General features: G+C 39.0%; 1 protein-coding gene across 1 annotated transcript; it reads right to left on the reverse strand.

The window, feature by feature from the left end:
• Positions 1–56: 56 nt before the first annotated feature.
• Positions 57–9,773, reverse strand: LOC307159716 (uncharacterized protein). Its single transcript, XM_079873262.1, has 11 exons — positions 9,624–9,773; positions 7,242–8,668; positions 5,344–5,921; positions 5,150–5,220; positions 4,845–5,059; positions 4,453–4,694; positions 4,230–4,373; positions 2,319–2,478; positions 2,094–2,135; positions 1,248–1,283; positions 57–1,094 (listed from the first exon to the last, which is right to left on the reverse strand). The coding sequence occupies exons 1-11, from the start codon at positions 9,626–9,628 to the stop codon at positions 829–831; spliced, it is 3,186 nt and encodes a 1,061-aa protein (XP_079729388.1). The 5' UTR covers positions 9,629–9,773; the 3' UTR covers positions 57–828.
• Between the last annotated feature and the right edge of the window lie 6,438 nt (positions 9,774–16,211).

The following is a 16,211-nucleotide window of genomic DNA, read 5'->3' on the forward strand; positions in this document are numbered from 1 at the left end:
CTTGTTACATCTGCATTTATGAATTAAACATTGAAGAACATTTTTTTATATTTATTAGAAATGATTTAATGAATAAACCACATTTCACAATGTCCCACAAAATAACAGGTATCAGTTGTGTTTGTTTCCATTACAAATATTAATGCAAAATATCTTAACCAAATTGCTAATAAAAACACATTCTCAGCAGTTTACACAATTGTTACTTCGAACTTGATATACATATGAATTATCAACATTTATAATTTGAAAAAAACACCAGAATCTCTTTATATTAAAGCAAAATAAGATTTCTAAATTCACTTATACTTCTGAATTAATCACTCATTACTTACAATTATGTACAGGACAGGTAATAGGTGATTGTACTGGACAAACCCATCATCACAATCTACATTACACATTAAAGGGATAGTTCACCCAAAAATTATCATCATTTATTTGTTCCAAACCTGTAAAAATTTATTTTTTTCTGCTGAACACAAAGAAAGATATTTTGAAGAATATTGGTAACCAAATAGTTGTAGGGCACCATTGACTTCCTTTTTTTTTCTCCATACTATGGAAGTCAATGGTGCCCCACAACTGTTTGGTTACAGACATTTTCAGGTTTAGAACAACATGGGGGTGAGTACATGATGACAGAATTTTCATTTTTGGGTGAACTAATCCTTTAAAGCTGTAGCATTACACCCCAAAATATTAGAAGACTGTCAGTTTCACTGATCAATGACAATATAACAATTCTTTGACAAATGTTACAGCAGGAGTTTGAACATAAATTACTACATTTACAGTCTGTTGTTCATCTCACATGCATTTGTTGCCTTAGTTGTTTTCTGGTCTCTCTTTTATGTCTTCTATAAGATCCTTTTCGTATTTGTAAAGCAATTTGAAAAATTTCAGTTGTGACGAAACACCTTGTTTTTCTATGATCTCAAAGATGCTCCTCATTTTACTTTGAGATGTTGGCATTGCCCTGATTCCACTTAACAGTTCGCTTCCAATGATGCCAACAAGGCCATCTAAAATAACATCAACATTTTTCACCCTTTGGACGAGGGCACTTCTGTTGCTGTTCAGAAAGGAAATACCTGTAAAATAGTTATCATTAATCATTACAATGTAGTATATTAAAATTATTGTGAGATAGAAAAAAGTTAATATTTTGTTTGCTGTGATTCAAAAACAGCTGATGCAAATGTAAATTAAATGGCTATAATATTGTGTTAAATTTATGTGCTTACGCTCATCAGGTGACTGGTTCAGTCCGCTGTTTTCTGCTGTAAGATAAAAAGTTGGTAATGTCTTAATTTTCAAGTCTTTAGAGATTAACTGCAAATATAAAACCCTTGATTTAAATGATCAGTAAAATTGTTAAACAATTCATACAGATTTTACATTGTGCAGTGACCAGTGATCATTTGTTGCAGTCTAGCATGTATATTAAACATACTGTATAAAGAGTCTCCAATGACTTTGATGGAAATTACTGTCAGTTATTTACTTCCTAAACATTTCTACAATTTATCATGCAAAGATTGCCAAATAAATGTACCCTAATCCACAAAGGTCAATTAAGACATAAGATTATTTAGGCAAGAATACTAGAAATTATGCAAAATTCCCTCTACTTTTACAGTACAGAAGTATACAGTCAGCAACTGGGATTATACAATAGTTTTACACAATTCTTGAAGTATCATTGACTTCAGTATTAGCACTCTTTTTACATATTGACTGAAACCAATAGCAATGCCATGTCTTTAGTAATATTAGAGCATTTTAATGAGGTAATAACATTACATTAGACAGTACACTTACAATACTTTATTCAGCTCTAAAGACAAGAGATGTTACTATTGCATAACTTGCTGGTTAAAATGTCTAAATTAAAAGTAAATCCATATTTTGTCATAACATGTCACAGTGGGCTTTTGTTTTGAAACTTGCGCTTGTGTGAAAATGAAACATGTTCAAAAACCGAGTGAAAACAATATTAGGTTTCGTATGAATGACTCGCTCTTACAAGTGGGACTAGTAAAAAAATAGCAAATGTAAATGAAACATTTGTGTTAAATGTATGTTCTTACGCTCATCGGTTGATGTCAGTCCGCTGTTTTCTGCTGTATAGTCTGTAAGATAAAAAGTTGGTAATGTCTTCATTTCAACTCATTTTAGAGATTAACTGTAAATATAAATCCCTTGATTTAAACGATGAATAAAATCATTCATGCATATTTTACACTGTGCAGTGCTCATATAGTTGCAGTCTAGCATGTATATTAAACATATAAAGAGTATCCAATGTTATTTACCTGCCAGTGGTATGTCAAGACTCCATTCAACTTTAACCTCTCCGTTCTTGTGCTTTTTCTTTTTCAGGCATAATCCCACATTCATCACGCCAGTTGGTAACTTTATATCGAATGTTGGATAGAAAGGTTTCCACTGCTTAGTGCAACGAAGCTTCGTGCACTTATAAAAGAAAGAGGTCAAATGAGTTTAAATATTAAAAGGCACTATAACAAGACTCAAAAACTGTTTGTTACTGCTAATTGTATCATTTGATTTAAAATGAAATACAATACATAGACAGTCTTAACTGTAACAGTATTAAAAAATAAAACATTTGTGGTCTGATGTCCCAATTTAATTTCCGATATATACCATAAATAATTCACTGAAATGCACTAAGAATCTCTTGTTTTTCTCCCCAAATCTTCACGTCTCTTTCCAGGTTTGTTTTCACACGGATGCTTTAAAATGTAATTGTCTCCCCTTTACACTTCTAATACCTATTGACTGGGATAACTGGAATGTTTCTAAAGTAGGTATACAATAAATACAATAAGTACTACAATATTTATTGTATTTATTTATGAAATATTATCACTCAATGTTCCAGTTAATGAACATTTTTAATTAAGGCAATGTACTGTATGTTACATAATACAGACATTACTAATATAGTGATATTTAACAGGTCCATAATATTGCTGCTGAAATGATCAAGGGTTTGGGATATTGAGGGTCTGTTGTAGTTGTAATAATAAACATAAAGCCAGCCACATATACAGATTGAATTTAGGTTTTTATTCACATATAAACATTGATCAGCAAAAATAAACAGAAGCTCAACCGAACCGAAGCTCAAACGTGCTGCGTAACACGAGAGTGAACCTCATTGGTTCTCGCAAAGTTGATGAATGTTTATAAAAGCCTATGTGAATATGTGAATAAAAGCCTAAATTCAATCTGTTCATCATATAAAGTGATCAAGTCTCTTCAGAAAATTTCTGACTAAACCACTCAATTCATATGAATTAGTTTTACGATCTCTTTATATGAACTTTTTAAAGCATCACAGTGGTAGTTGCGTAGCGGTCAATGGAGGGACAGAAAGCTCTCAGATCCGAAGATGAACGAAAGTCTTACAGCCGGGTTTGGAACGACATAAGGGTAAGTAATTAATGACAGAATTTTCATTTTTGGGTGAAATATCCCTTTAAGTGACAATGGTTTTCCTAAGTATTCCCAAGCACATGTGGCTCTATTTAACACAGTAGCATGGCGGTTTCTCATGTAATGCCATCTGAGGGCTCAAAGGTCACACACATTCAACAGAGGTTTCCCGCCTTGCCCTACATGTACTGAGATTTCTCTGGATTCCCTGAAACTTTTGACAATGTGAAAGACCTAAATACTTTGTTAACTTGCATTTAGAAATGTGATTTTCGAATTGTTGGACAATTCTCTCATGAAATTAGGCACAAAGTGGTGAGAGTCATAACCCATCTTTGCTTGCAAAGACTGAGCTGCTCCTTTTATACCCAATCATTATACCTACACTGGACTGTTTTAAAACAGTTTAACTTGGATATTCTAATCTCTTCACTTTTATTTTGCTTCTGACATATTTTTTTGGAATGTGTTATAGGCAAAAAAAAATTATATTTACAAAATACAATAAAGTTGGTCAGTGAAAACGTTGGAAATATTTTCTTTGAACAAGGTTCAAGATTCTTGATTTTACTGCATTTTATAAAATCTCCCAAATTTTCTGGAAATGGGTTTGTAACTTGTATATAAACTATTTGATACATGATTCCCCCATGATTCATTAGAAATGTAAAAGAGAAAAAAAAAAGCTTTGTGAAGTCTCACACCAGTTAATGAAACCATTGTCATGTTCACCATGCCTTATTCTTATTCTAAATCATACTGACCGACGGTTGTATCGTTGATACTGGTCTCTCTGAAAGTTCATGTTCCTCAACAGGATCACAGGACATGCTGTATTCACAGTTATATGTGAGCATGCATTCACAAGCTGACTGGATCGGTGTATAATCTTCATTACATTTTCTCACCTGAAAAAAACAGAGAAAATGTCATTTGTTTATAAAGTCAGCCAAAATGAAAAATGAACACAAAAACACAAAAACATACTTCTCTGGGGTCCACATTGCGTGGTTGTAGAAACACGTGCAGCCTATGTACTTTCTTTATGTAGAACAGCATCACTTGGCCACATATCTTAGACGTAAACCAGTTTTGCGTTTTCAAAAGTAAAAACTTTGATGTTCCTGGGATGCTCACTGTAACATGTGTGCTTGTGATATTCTGAGGTTTCAGAATGTCAATAATCTGATTAGAGTAATGTACAGCGGACATGAAGTGGTAGGCATCCTCTGAAATAATTAAAGAAAGCATTTCACATTTTTTGCTGTGTAAATTTAGTAAGTGTTATATTTCTATATTTTGTTTATTTTTTTGGACTTTGCATTATTCACAGATTACATTCAGTATCTCTCATAATGTTCATAAGATTGCCAACTCACCAATGGAGGGCTCACAGTGAGGTAGACTGAGTTGAGACAGCTCACCATGAACACATTTGATATCATACAGGGGTCCTGCTTGGTAATGGTTGGCAGGGACTGGACAGTCGCTGTCCTGAAGAACAGTGTTGTACAGCACCTCCCCTTCCCCCTTCATGTTAAAACCAAGCTTTGTAATCTCACAATGGAACCAGCCTGCATGGCTGCTCTGTAACCTATTTCAAAGACATATCAAATATGAATGCAAACGGACACACTAAATGAGCTTACTTCACCTGTTTGCAGATATAGTACAGATAGCCTACCTGTATTTACTTTGCCCCTCCTGACAGATGACCTCGGGAGTGAACATAACATCATCTTTTACATCTAGCTTCTGTGAAAAATAAAACGTGCTTAAGAACATTGTAATTATATTGTAAATTAGAAATAAGTAATTATAAAACCACATTTCCATCTGCAAAGATATCATCTTAAAAGAAATTAATCAGTGACTGACCCTCAAACTGTCTGAAGGGGGCTGAGAATCTCCATCTGAAATTTCTGGTAATACCAGATGCATTGATTTATTTCTCCTGATCATCCTCTGTATCCTCCATGAAAGCTTTCTCCTTTCTGTAAATTCTGGTTCAGAGCCACAGATGTAGGTTCTGTGTCCACATTTTTCACGAAGCCACTCCAATACGCTTCTTTGAGATCCAGTATATTCGTCTATACTACAGTCTCCCTCTATAAATACTACAACAACGTGATTCCAAAGTTTCTCTCCAAGAAACTCTAAATTTTCAAGAATCTCTTTGGTCTGGTCTGTGAATTGGCCAGCATGCAGAACAAATGTAAGCAGAATGGCATGAGGTCCAGGAGTCAGATTTTCCCTTCTGAGAATCCTCTTGGCATTGCAAATATCAATATCAACCAAGTGCACAGTCTTCCTGTTCATTGAACCTTTGAAACTCTTAAGCCTACCACTGCCAACTTCATAACTTCCTCCATCAAAAATCTGGTTTAGAACAGATTTTTCTGTTTCACTGAAACTCATGAGCCAAATCCTCATCTCTGTAAAAAGACAGCTGTCACCTAAGAAAAACAACATTTGTAAAAATGACACATGACTGAGGCTTATTTAAAATGCTTTTTTTTATAGGAAAATGAATCTCTTAATTCCACATAGGAAATATGACCAGTGACAAATAACTACAGATGGCATCATAAAACATGACAATGTTAATGTAAATGCCTAAATTACATTAAATTTGCATACACTGTATGCTTTCCTAAATCAGTGATAATGTTTTATTACTTTGAAAACACTTGATTTTTTGCTTTAATGACTCCTAATATGTAATCTTCAGTCTTAGGTCAGTCTTATTAAACAATATATTATATTTTACAGTCCCATCATGTTTAAAGATCTTAAAAAATAAAAAATAAAAAATAAATTTAGCAATAATAAATAGGCCTACTGAAAAAATGATTCAGGACAATGACTTCTTTAAAAGAGAGTAATTTTTTAGGTTTGACCTGGACAAAATGTAATGGAGGAATGAGAAAACAGTTGAATTATTTTGTAAATATATGCTGTTTTTTGTCTGAAGAAATTACAACAACTAAACTTTATTAATCAAGGAACCAATAAATTCCGCATTGTAAATTCCACAAAAGACGGTGTAGTCTATGAAATAATCTTTGGTCAAAAATGGATGTAACAGAAGAGTTTCTATATTGTTGAATTGCAATATTGTTGAATATTGTTGTCCTGTCCTGTCATAAATAGTAAAATGTTGTGATGCTCCAGGACATTCAAGAATATTTATTTAAACCGTTTTTTTTGTTCAATATATATAACACTACACACTTTGAGCTTATTATCAGATGATCTCAGTTTAGAAGCCATTCATTCAGAAAGCCATCAACTAATCAAACACTTTACAGCAGGAAAAATGTGATCATGGTAGCGAAAATTTGGAAAACTCCTACACATTTCTTTAAGAAATGTAAAAATGTTCTTGGCAACATTGGCACATGGCAACATTCTTAATCAATAGTTAATGGATCATAAGAATTTTAACATAAATGTTCAAGATGTCTAATATAATTTTTACTAAATCCATTAATTCATTATTAAATAGTTGAACTCCAAGATTATCTGAAATATTGACAACTAAATATTTAAAGTCATAGCCTATGACTTACTTTTGTGTAAAGATATATATAGAGAAGAATCTGTCAATGAGGTGACGTGGTGTCTGCTGCTTATATAATACGCTCGTAATGATGATTGAGAGGACTGAATGTTTAGGCTCCTCCCAAAGCTACGTTTTACGTGAAGACCACTGTATTTCAAATAATCCAACCTCTTAATAAATAAAACAGCATACAAACGTATAAAATATTTACCGAAATCAAGCCCACTTGTTAGGACTCTCTCATAAAACTCTTCAGCCTTGAGTTTTTCATTCTTCACTTCATGAATGAATCCTTGTATAGCACACACCTCGCTGTCATTCGGGTTTTTCACCCTTTTAATACGACGTTCAATCACCTTCTTCAGCTTCTCCTCACACGACTTGCCTTGCTCTGAACTCGGCTGCAGCCTCAGACCTTGCATGAAATGATAGATGGCCAGTTGTTCAGATCTTTTGGTGTAGAGCTGGTATTGGCCATAAATACAATGAACTGCCTGTAGGTGTTGCTTTTCACTATTAGCCATTTTAAATGCTTCTTCGAAAAAACTCTCAGCTTTTAAGCTGCCAAGTTGTCCGTAATGCAGTTGTCCGTAATGCAGTGCTAAATCTGCCATGGCAATAACAAAAGTGGGCTTTAGGGAAATCGCCCTCTCCAGATGATAGATGCACAGTTTCAGGTATTGCTGTATTTCATTTGACTCTTTAACATCAAACTCTGTTTTACCAGGTGCCCTATTCTTTTCCAGGACATTTTTTTTGTATTTGAAACACATAGCTAACTGATGGTGTATAAAGGCTGAGTTTGGGGTAGCCTGCAGGGCTTCTTTCAGTAGAGAAATGGCAGTTTCCAAGTTTCCTAATTGGCGGCAAAATTTTGCTGCATATCTCGTGACATGTGGGTTTTCAGGAGACATCACCAGCGCCATAATCACCTTCTTCAAAGCAGTTTCGAGCGTCTTCCTATCATCTCTGTAATGCAGCATTCTCAGTGCTAGCAACACTAATAGTACACCATCATCTGGATTGACTTCTATAGCTCTTTCGAGCTGTTTTATTGTTGGCGAGTCTGAAGGGTCAGAGGTCTCATTAGTCGTGCGGTACAGGGCAATCGCATAGCCTGTATTTAAATCACTGTCATCAGGGTTCATTTCAAGGGCTTGTCTAAAGCATTCCTTTGCAGCATTGCAGTATTTGTGAGAGAATTTAAGAAAAGCCCAACCCTTTTCTCTGAGTACCTCAACAGTATGAGTGAACCCTTCAGAAAATTTTCTATGGATCCACTGTAACTCTCTCAAGCACTCTTGACATGTAGAAAAATCATTCATATGATAATGCAACCAGGCAAGGTCTCCATAGGTAACAATAAGAACTTCATCACTGTCTTTGTAGTATTCCTTTGCGAGCTGCACAGATTTCTGCAGATTTGCGAGTGCTTCCTGATGGTTGCCATAAAGATACTGGACAAATCCAAAGCTGCTGTAAGATCGTGTTACTCTCGCCTCGTCAGATTCCAACTCCAACCGAATCTGTTCCTCCAGACGAATCAGTAAATCACAGAGAACAAAGTCTTCTTCTCTTAGAGACCAAGTAAAATGGCACTCCTGCTGAAGCAGTTTGGTTTTTAAAACACCTTCAACACTGAAAAAAGAAGAAAAGCTGAGACGAATGACTTAAACACATTCTGTTTATACGAGTCATGTACTGTAGCTTTGTAGCAGTATGTCACAGTGTGCACACGGAGTGAACCACTAAAGCAACTAAATAAATTTTGGTTACTTTATTTTAAGGTGTCCGTGTTACAGTGTAATAATAATAGTTAACTATGTACTGCATAGAGGGTTTGGTTAAGGTTGGTTGCATGTAATTATGCACAATGTATAGTAATTACTATAGTAACCACATGAAACAATTGTAACAACGACACTGTAATATAGAGTGTTACCGACATTTCAGTAGCACTTTATTTTATAGTCATGTTACACATGTATAGGGCCTATACTTATTATAGTGATTACAATAACTGTGTAATAACTAGGTACTAACCCTGAACCTAACCTTCCACTGCTGTAAACATGAAGAGCTGTTTTTCCAGTTTCTGGGAGGAGTTATTTTCAGATACATTTGCATGAATGCAAACAGAAAGACACCACATTTAAACACACACACACACACACACACACACACACACACACACACACACACACACACACACACACACTAATAGAGCATGGTTGAAATAATATTGTTTATATGTGTGTATGTGTATGTGTGTGTGTGTGTGTGTGTGAAACAAATATATTTTACTGACATAATGTTGCCATTCAATTTCTTAAATAAACCCACATTCAGATTCAAATTCGAAAGAAAAAAGCCTGTGACGAAATATAGACATGTAGCAGACAACAGCTCGTGTAACCACTTACAGGATATAAAAAAATCTAAAAGCGTTCATAATTACACCATGAGCTCGTCTAAAAAAACATAGGTTTAACAATTATTTTTCAAAGATGCAGCTTTGTGTCTGGGCTTGTTTCCATGATGCATACCATTCCTAAAACATTTATTTCAACATTAATAAAACAAACAAACCCACCTCATTTTGTGCCCATCTTCATTAAGTATCAAATCATGAAAATACAAATGGAGCAGGACGTTCTGGTGGAGTGTTATCAAATAAGTTTGAAGCTTGTTCCGCTTAGTGTGGTTAAACCTGTACACATACAGATGTAAGACTTTGTCTCCACCGGTAGGGAGGAGTTAAGAACAGGGCTTAGCAACCTTAAAGGTACACTTAACCTCCCGATCACAGAGTGCGTTTTTCAGGTTTGAAAACGCGAGGCGCACAACACTGCCTTTTTTGTTGACTTAGCCTACAATATAACTTTGTTACAATGAGTCAATACATCATCCAAATGTCATCCAAAATTAGTTTTTGTTTTACCCTGATCCACTATGGCAAGCCTATCATAAGTGTTTAGACCTAGTGGGATTAGGCTTGTTTGAGATGCGCCTTGCCTCGCCTGAAATGTAGTCGAGAGTAGGCGGCTGCAGTGAGAGGAGGAGTGAAAAAAGTGCAGGCAAGCCGGACAGTTCTCTCTTCTCGTAGTGGATCTGACACCTGCGAGATCAAATATTGCGGGATTCACGCTCGTGCACAGTGTTGCTAATAAACTGGATGTAATTTAAATTTATGGCAATGAGATGATGAATGGCACCCTGGTATTCAGGGCTCTGACAGCTTGAGGGAAAAAACTATTACAGAATCTTGCAGTGCGAGTCCTGATGCTGCATAACCTCCTACCAGATGGTAAAGGGACAAACACACTGTGTGAGGGATGGGAGGGGTCCTTTATAATGGCAGAAGCTCTGCGCACACAGCGTGACTGAAAGATGTCTTGGATGGGTGGTAGGGAGACCCCTATGATCTTTTCAGCTGTCCTCACTATGTGCTGCAGGGACTTTCGTTCGTGTGCTTTACAGTTTCCAAACCACACAGTGATACAGTAGGTCAGGATGTTCTCCACAGTTCCTCTGTAAAAGATGGTGAGGATGGATGGCGGGAGCCTGGCTCTCTTCAGTCTCCGCAGAAAGTGCAGGCGTTGTTGTGCCTTCTTCATTACAGTGCTGGTGTTGATAGACCAGGTGAGGTTGTCAGAAATGTGCAGACCAAGAAATTTGGTGCTTCTAACTCTCTCCACCTCTGAGCCACTAATGAACAGGGGAAGATGGTCAGCTTGCCTTCTGCGGAAGTCAACAACCATCTCCTGTGTTTTATCCACATTAAGAGATAAGTTGTTGTTGTGGCACCAACCTAACAGTAATTCCACCTCCTCTCTGTATCGTGCCTCGTTGTCGCCGCTGATGAGGCCAACTACCGTTGTGTCATCGGCAAACTTAATAATAAGGTTGGATTCAAACTTGGTGGTGCAGTCATGGGTGAGTAGCGTGAACAGCAGTGGGCTGAGTACGCAACCTTGAGGGGCACCTGTGCTCAGCGTGATGGGACCTGATGCCGATGCGCACGGACTGTGCTCTCTCTGTCAGGAAGTCCAGAATCCAGTTGCAGGTGGGGGTGCTGAGGCCCAGTAGTGAGAGTTTCCTTACTAGCTGCTGGGGGATGATGGTATTAAATGCGGAGCTGAAATCGATGAACAGCATTCTGATATATGCGTCCTTAGTGTCCAGATGTGATAAAGCTGAGTGCAGTGTGTAGGAGATGGCATCGTCAGTAGTGCGGTTGGGACAGTATGCGAACTGCAGGGGGTCCAGTGAGGTGGGGAGTAAAGATTGAATATGTCTCTTGACCAGATGCTCGAAGCACTTCATCGTGATGGGAGTCAGCGCTACAGGGCGGTAGTCATTGAGACATGTCGTTGCTGACTTCTTCAGCACCGGAATGATGATGGTCTTTTTGAAGCTTGCAGGGACCACAGCCTGGCTCAGGGAGATGTTATAGATGTCTGTAAGAACCCCTGTTAGCTGGTCAGCACAGTCCCTGAGCACTCTCCCTGGTATGTTATCCGGACCTGCGGCTTTGCGTGGGTCGACTCTGGATAGTGTCCTCCTCACGTCAGCTGGGTCCAGATGCAGCGCCTGCTCTTCAGGGGTGGGTATGGACTTGTATGCCTGCATGCTGTTCATGGCTTCAAACCGTGCATAGAAGTTGTTTAACTTATCTGGAAGGTGGGCGTCGTTGTTGTTGACCTGTGTTGTGACTTTGTAGTCTGTTAGGGCCTGGATACCCTGCCACATACATCTGGAGTCCTTAGCGTCACAGAAGTGGTTGTGTATCTTCTGCGCATACATACGTTTCGCTTTCCTGATGGCCTTGGAGAGCTGAGCCCTTGCTGATCAGAGGAGCCTTCCATCTCCTGACCTGAAGGCAGGATCTCTTGCCCTAAGTAGGGCACGGGTCTCTGCTGTCAGCCACGGCTTCTGATTGGCGCGTGTAGTTACAGTCTTTTCAACAGTGACATCCTCGATACACTTCTCAATGTACCCAGTCACAGAGTCTGTGTATTCGTCCAAGCATGTTTGCTGATCGTAGGTGGCTGCTTCCTTAAACACGTCCCAATCTGTGCACTCGAAGCAGTCCTGCAGGGCTGCAACGGCTCCTTCCGGCCCGACTCTGATGGTCTTTTGTTCTGGCCTGGAGCGTTTCAGCACTGGCCTGTACGCTGGAACGAGCAGTACACAGAGATGGTCTGAGTATCCTAGATGGGGGCGAGGGCTGGCTTTGTATGAGTCTCGGATGTTGGTGTAACATAAGTCCAGCATGTTTTTACCTCTTGTGGCAAAGTTCACATGTTGATAAAACTTTGGGGCTACAGTTTTCAGGTTGGCATGATTTAAATCCCCAGCAACAATAAAAGGAAAGACAAGTACTTTGTTTAGGCTTGGCTTGTAGGGAATTCCAAACCTGCGTATATTCAAACGCACATAACTATAGAACCCATTCTAAATGCGCATGTGAGCGCCATCAGCGTTTCTCACAGGTTAGCGTTTAAAGTCTGTGTAGAGAGAATGGTGTCGTCTTAGCGGCCCCTAATTTAATAACAAATGATCGTTGCGACGGAAGCAAATCAATCAAAACTAACTTTAGATGGAAATAACTTAACTCTGCTATAAAGCCAAAACAATCTCTGTTACCTTAAATTATACGCGTATCTCTGTAAAGCTGCTTTGAAGCAATCTACATTGTTAAAGGAGAACTTGGTAACTTTTTTAACTTAATAAAACTGTCTAGAAATCATTTGGATGGTTAAACAACCTGTTCTGGTGATATTGGTGACTTTCCCCGCTCCCCCCAGCGTTCCCAGGCGGAAAACCAACCTTGCAACTTGGGGACTACCGTCCCGGCAAAATAGAAATTGGAAGTCTCGTGAGAAGCGAGAACGAGAACGAGAACGAGAACGAGCGCGAAACACGAATCGCTTTACGGCAATTCGACATAAACACACACGCATGTATGATGTATTACCAGATTACCCACCTCGGTAGACATAGCTCCACACGATACAGTTGGCTTGCTCCGATCAAAACAAACGCACATGAGCAGCGGTAGAGAGGGGGAGGAGGTCGCCGCAAGTGAGTTTTTTACGACCGTGTTGTGACATATACGCCCCCCCACATCTGTAGGGGGAGCTCGTGGGGAAAACATGCGACAACAAAAGGGAAAATCAGCGAAGAAGTGACTAGAGTTCGCTAGAGTTGCCGAGTTCTCCTTTAAAAGCGCTATATAAATGAAGATGACTTGACTTGACTAAAAAAAAACGTCGGGGTGGGCCATTTGTTGCCCACTGATGGTGTCATATAGCTCACGCAGCGCCTCGTTAACATTCGCACTGGGAGGGATATACACCGCCACTACCATAATAGCAGTGAATTCCCTGGGTAAATAAAACGGCCGGCATTTCACCACTAAAAACTCTAGCTGTGGTGAGCAGTGGGTAGCGACTACAGAGGCATACACACCAGTCATTATTAATATAAACACAGAGCCCACCACCGCGGGTCTTACCGGAGGTCCCAGTGTTCCTGTCTGCACGGAACGATGTTCGCCCCTGTAGCTGGATAGCTGTGTCGGAAACGTTGTTATGCAGCCACGTTTCTGTGAAGATAAACACACTGCAGTTCCTTGTTTCAGACTGAGTAATCAGTCGCAGTCTGAGGTAATCCAGACTGCGACTGATTACTGGACGGCTAGGGTTAGCTTTTAGCCTCCAGCGAACACCTGACCGCTTGCCTCGCTTCCGGGTCCTCTCGCACCGCTTCCGGTGCCTCACCTCCCGGACAGCTGAGTCAGGCAACGCCGTGGTGGGCCTTTGACTGCGTAGTAGTCCTAGCTCCTGTAGCTTCACTGTTAACAGTTTCGAAATTGGTGTTCCGTAGTTGCTATTTGAGTTGCTATTTGAGCTCAAAATCATAAGGGCTTTACGGCTATACTTAAAACGGTCACTACAACATACATTAACACAAACATTAACACCCTCTATCGGAGCTGTAGAGGCCGCTGTGACCGTGCGCGCCGCCATATACCAATTCCATTCCAAATCCATGTTTATCAATAATTTTTTCTTTAATACAGACATATGTGTTTTTTGTTGTTGCTTTTTAAAAAATAAAAATTACATTGCATAACCCATAGAGATCGCACTGTCAGACAGTTTGGGAATATTCACACATAACGTACATACATAAAACATGATATCAGAGTTTTAAAATCAAACATTTTTAAAAGAGAACAATACATCACGGTTGTTTAAACCAATGAGCATTAAGCTGTGTCGGCAAGCAAGTCGTTCCCATCATGCTTTTGATCAGCGCAATCAGTGGAGAGCAACTGTGCCCGACAGCAGAATCCGACACGTCTGCCTTGCGCAAAAAGAGATTTTTTGACATACGTCAGCATGACATCAGAGCAAGGCGGACCGCACTCGGACATATTTCTAACCGGCATGCATCTCGCGCTGATCACCGGTGATCGGTTCTGCGCAGATTTTGCTCATCTCAAACAAGCCTATTGTTTTCACAGGAAATTGCGTACATACGTCACTCTTCGTAACGTCATATCCGTAAATAGAGAAAAGTTGCCCCGACGGGTAGCGAATTTTCTTTTAGCAGGGTGGTAGGGGAAGACTCATGAATATTCATTAGAGAACTCATCCCTGATTGGCTCGCCGTTCTGAAGAATACTCCAACGTTCTGAGAAGCCATGGTAACCCCAAACAATGAGATATCAGATCGCTGCGTGTCACCACTGAGGTGGGGACTTTCCGAGAGGGATTGTGATTGACCTACACTATTAATGCTATTTATTTAATTGGATTAGTGGTGAAAATCACAAACGCAAATGGTTCGTGAAAATCACAAATGCAAATAAATGAATCGTACGGTTATGATGTGTATTATACTATTTTAAAGTTTCCTAATGTTGTTTTGGAGTCTTCTACAACAGGTTCACAAGCATCAAAGGTCAAAAAACTGTTTCATTTTCTCATAATATACATACATCACCACATTTTCAGTGATTCTCAAACGACTCGTCAGATGAATCAATCTCTCTAAATCCCTGCTTTCCGCGAGCTACTCTGCTCTGATTGGCAAGACAACTCAGTCTGTTGTGATTGGTCTACTGTGTACAGCGCGAAAACAAAAAACGTCCATTGCCATAACAACGTAAGCTCTGCTTGTCCTGAGGCTTCCTACACCGTAAACCAAACACAAAAAATTACGTCGATTTTACCATATCAATGCGAGTCTGATGATGAAACACTGGAAGAACTAGTTATTCAACCCGAACCTCCATCACAAGGACGACTCGAGCAGGACGTTTCTCAGTTACTCAGTTTGAGGTACATTATGAGATGTTGCAACTGTAATTCCTCACCATCAGCATTAACAAAAGTGCATGTCCATCAACAAACCGATAATTTTTCTAATTTATTGCGGTGAACATGTGTAAAGTGTATCAATAAAAGTGCATGCATTAGCTCTAGCGTGAATGGCTGATGTAGCATAAATGTCTGTAAAACAAATCTTGCTCCATGCTTAATTTTTCCTCAAAGTAGTGAGAACGACAGACAATCTGCATTAATAGACACAGTTATAGGTAATAGCCCACAACTGATTAGCAGAAGTATTTCAGTAAGACAGTAATAATGTGAGTTAACCAGTTAGCAGAGACCTACACAATATAAAAATCAAAACTAAGTATTTTGAACTGCATCTTTCAAGAGCAAGCGGTTTGCGAATCCTGCATTGAACTCAGCAAAAGTTTAGGATTATACTGCTGTGGTATCATGGTAAAGATGAATTTTAACCACTGATTCTTCACACGCTTGTCCTTGGGCAGTGAAAAAAAAGAGGCTTTACCTTCACATTGTAGAGCACAGCGTCTCCTGGACATGATGCTATCAAGTATCCACAGGGATCAGAGGCAGTGTTTGAGGTTCAAGTTTTCCCTGGTGTCTGTTTGCGCAATAAGTGGGCGGGCAATATGCTAATGTTTCGTTTTGACATCACAATGAAATGGCTTAGGACTCGTTTGAAAAACGATTAATTTCATTGACTCAGAGTCGACTCTTACTTTTGAAAGACACTACCCAGCAAACACATTTTGTGGCAATGGCACGTTGCATTTCTGCTATGGCAACGTCGCTGTCTACATGCTCGCAACATT

The sequence above is a fragment of the Squalius cephalus genome (genome assembly GCF_949319135.1).
Source record: "Squalius cephalus genome assembly, chromosome: 5".
Classification (NCBI taxonomy): domain Eukaryota; kingdom Metazoa; phylum Chordata; class Actinopteri; order Cypriniformes; family Leuciscidae; genus Squalius; species Squalius cephalus.

Bases quoted from the DNA above. Each gene is read 5' to 3' on its own strand.
- LOC307159716 (XM_079873262.1), bottom strand. The intron at 5,060-5,149 runs GTAGGCTATCTG...TCTTTGAAATAG, and splicing joins GAGGGGCAAAGTAAATACAG to GTTACAGAGCAGCCATGCAG. The intron at 1,284-2,093 runs GTAAGAACATAC...TTTATCTTACAG, and splicing joins ACTGACATCAACCGATGAGC to CAGAAAACAGCGGACTGAAC.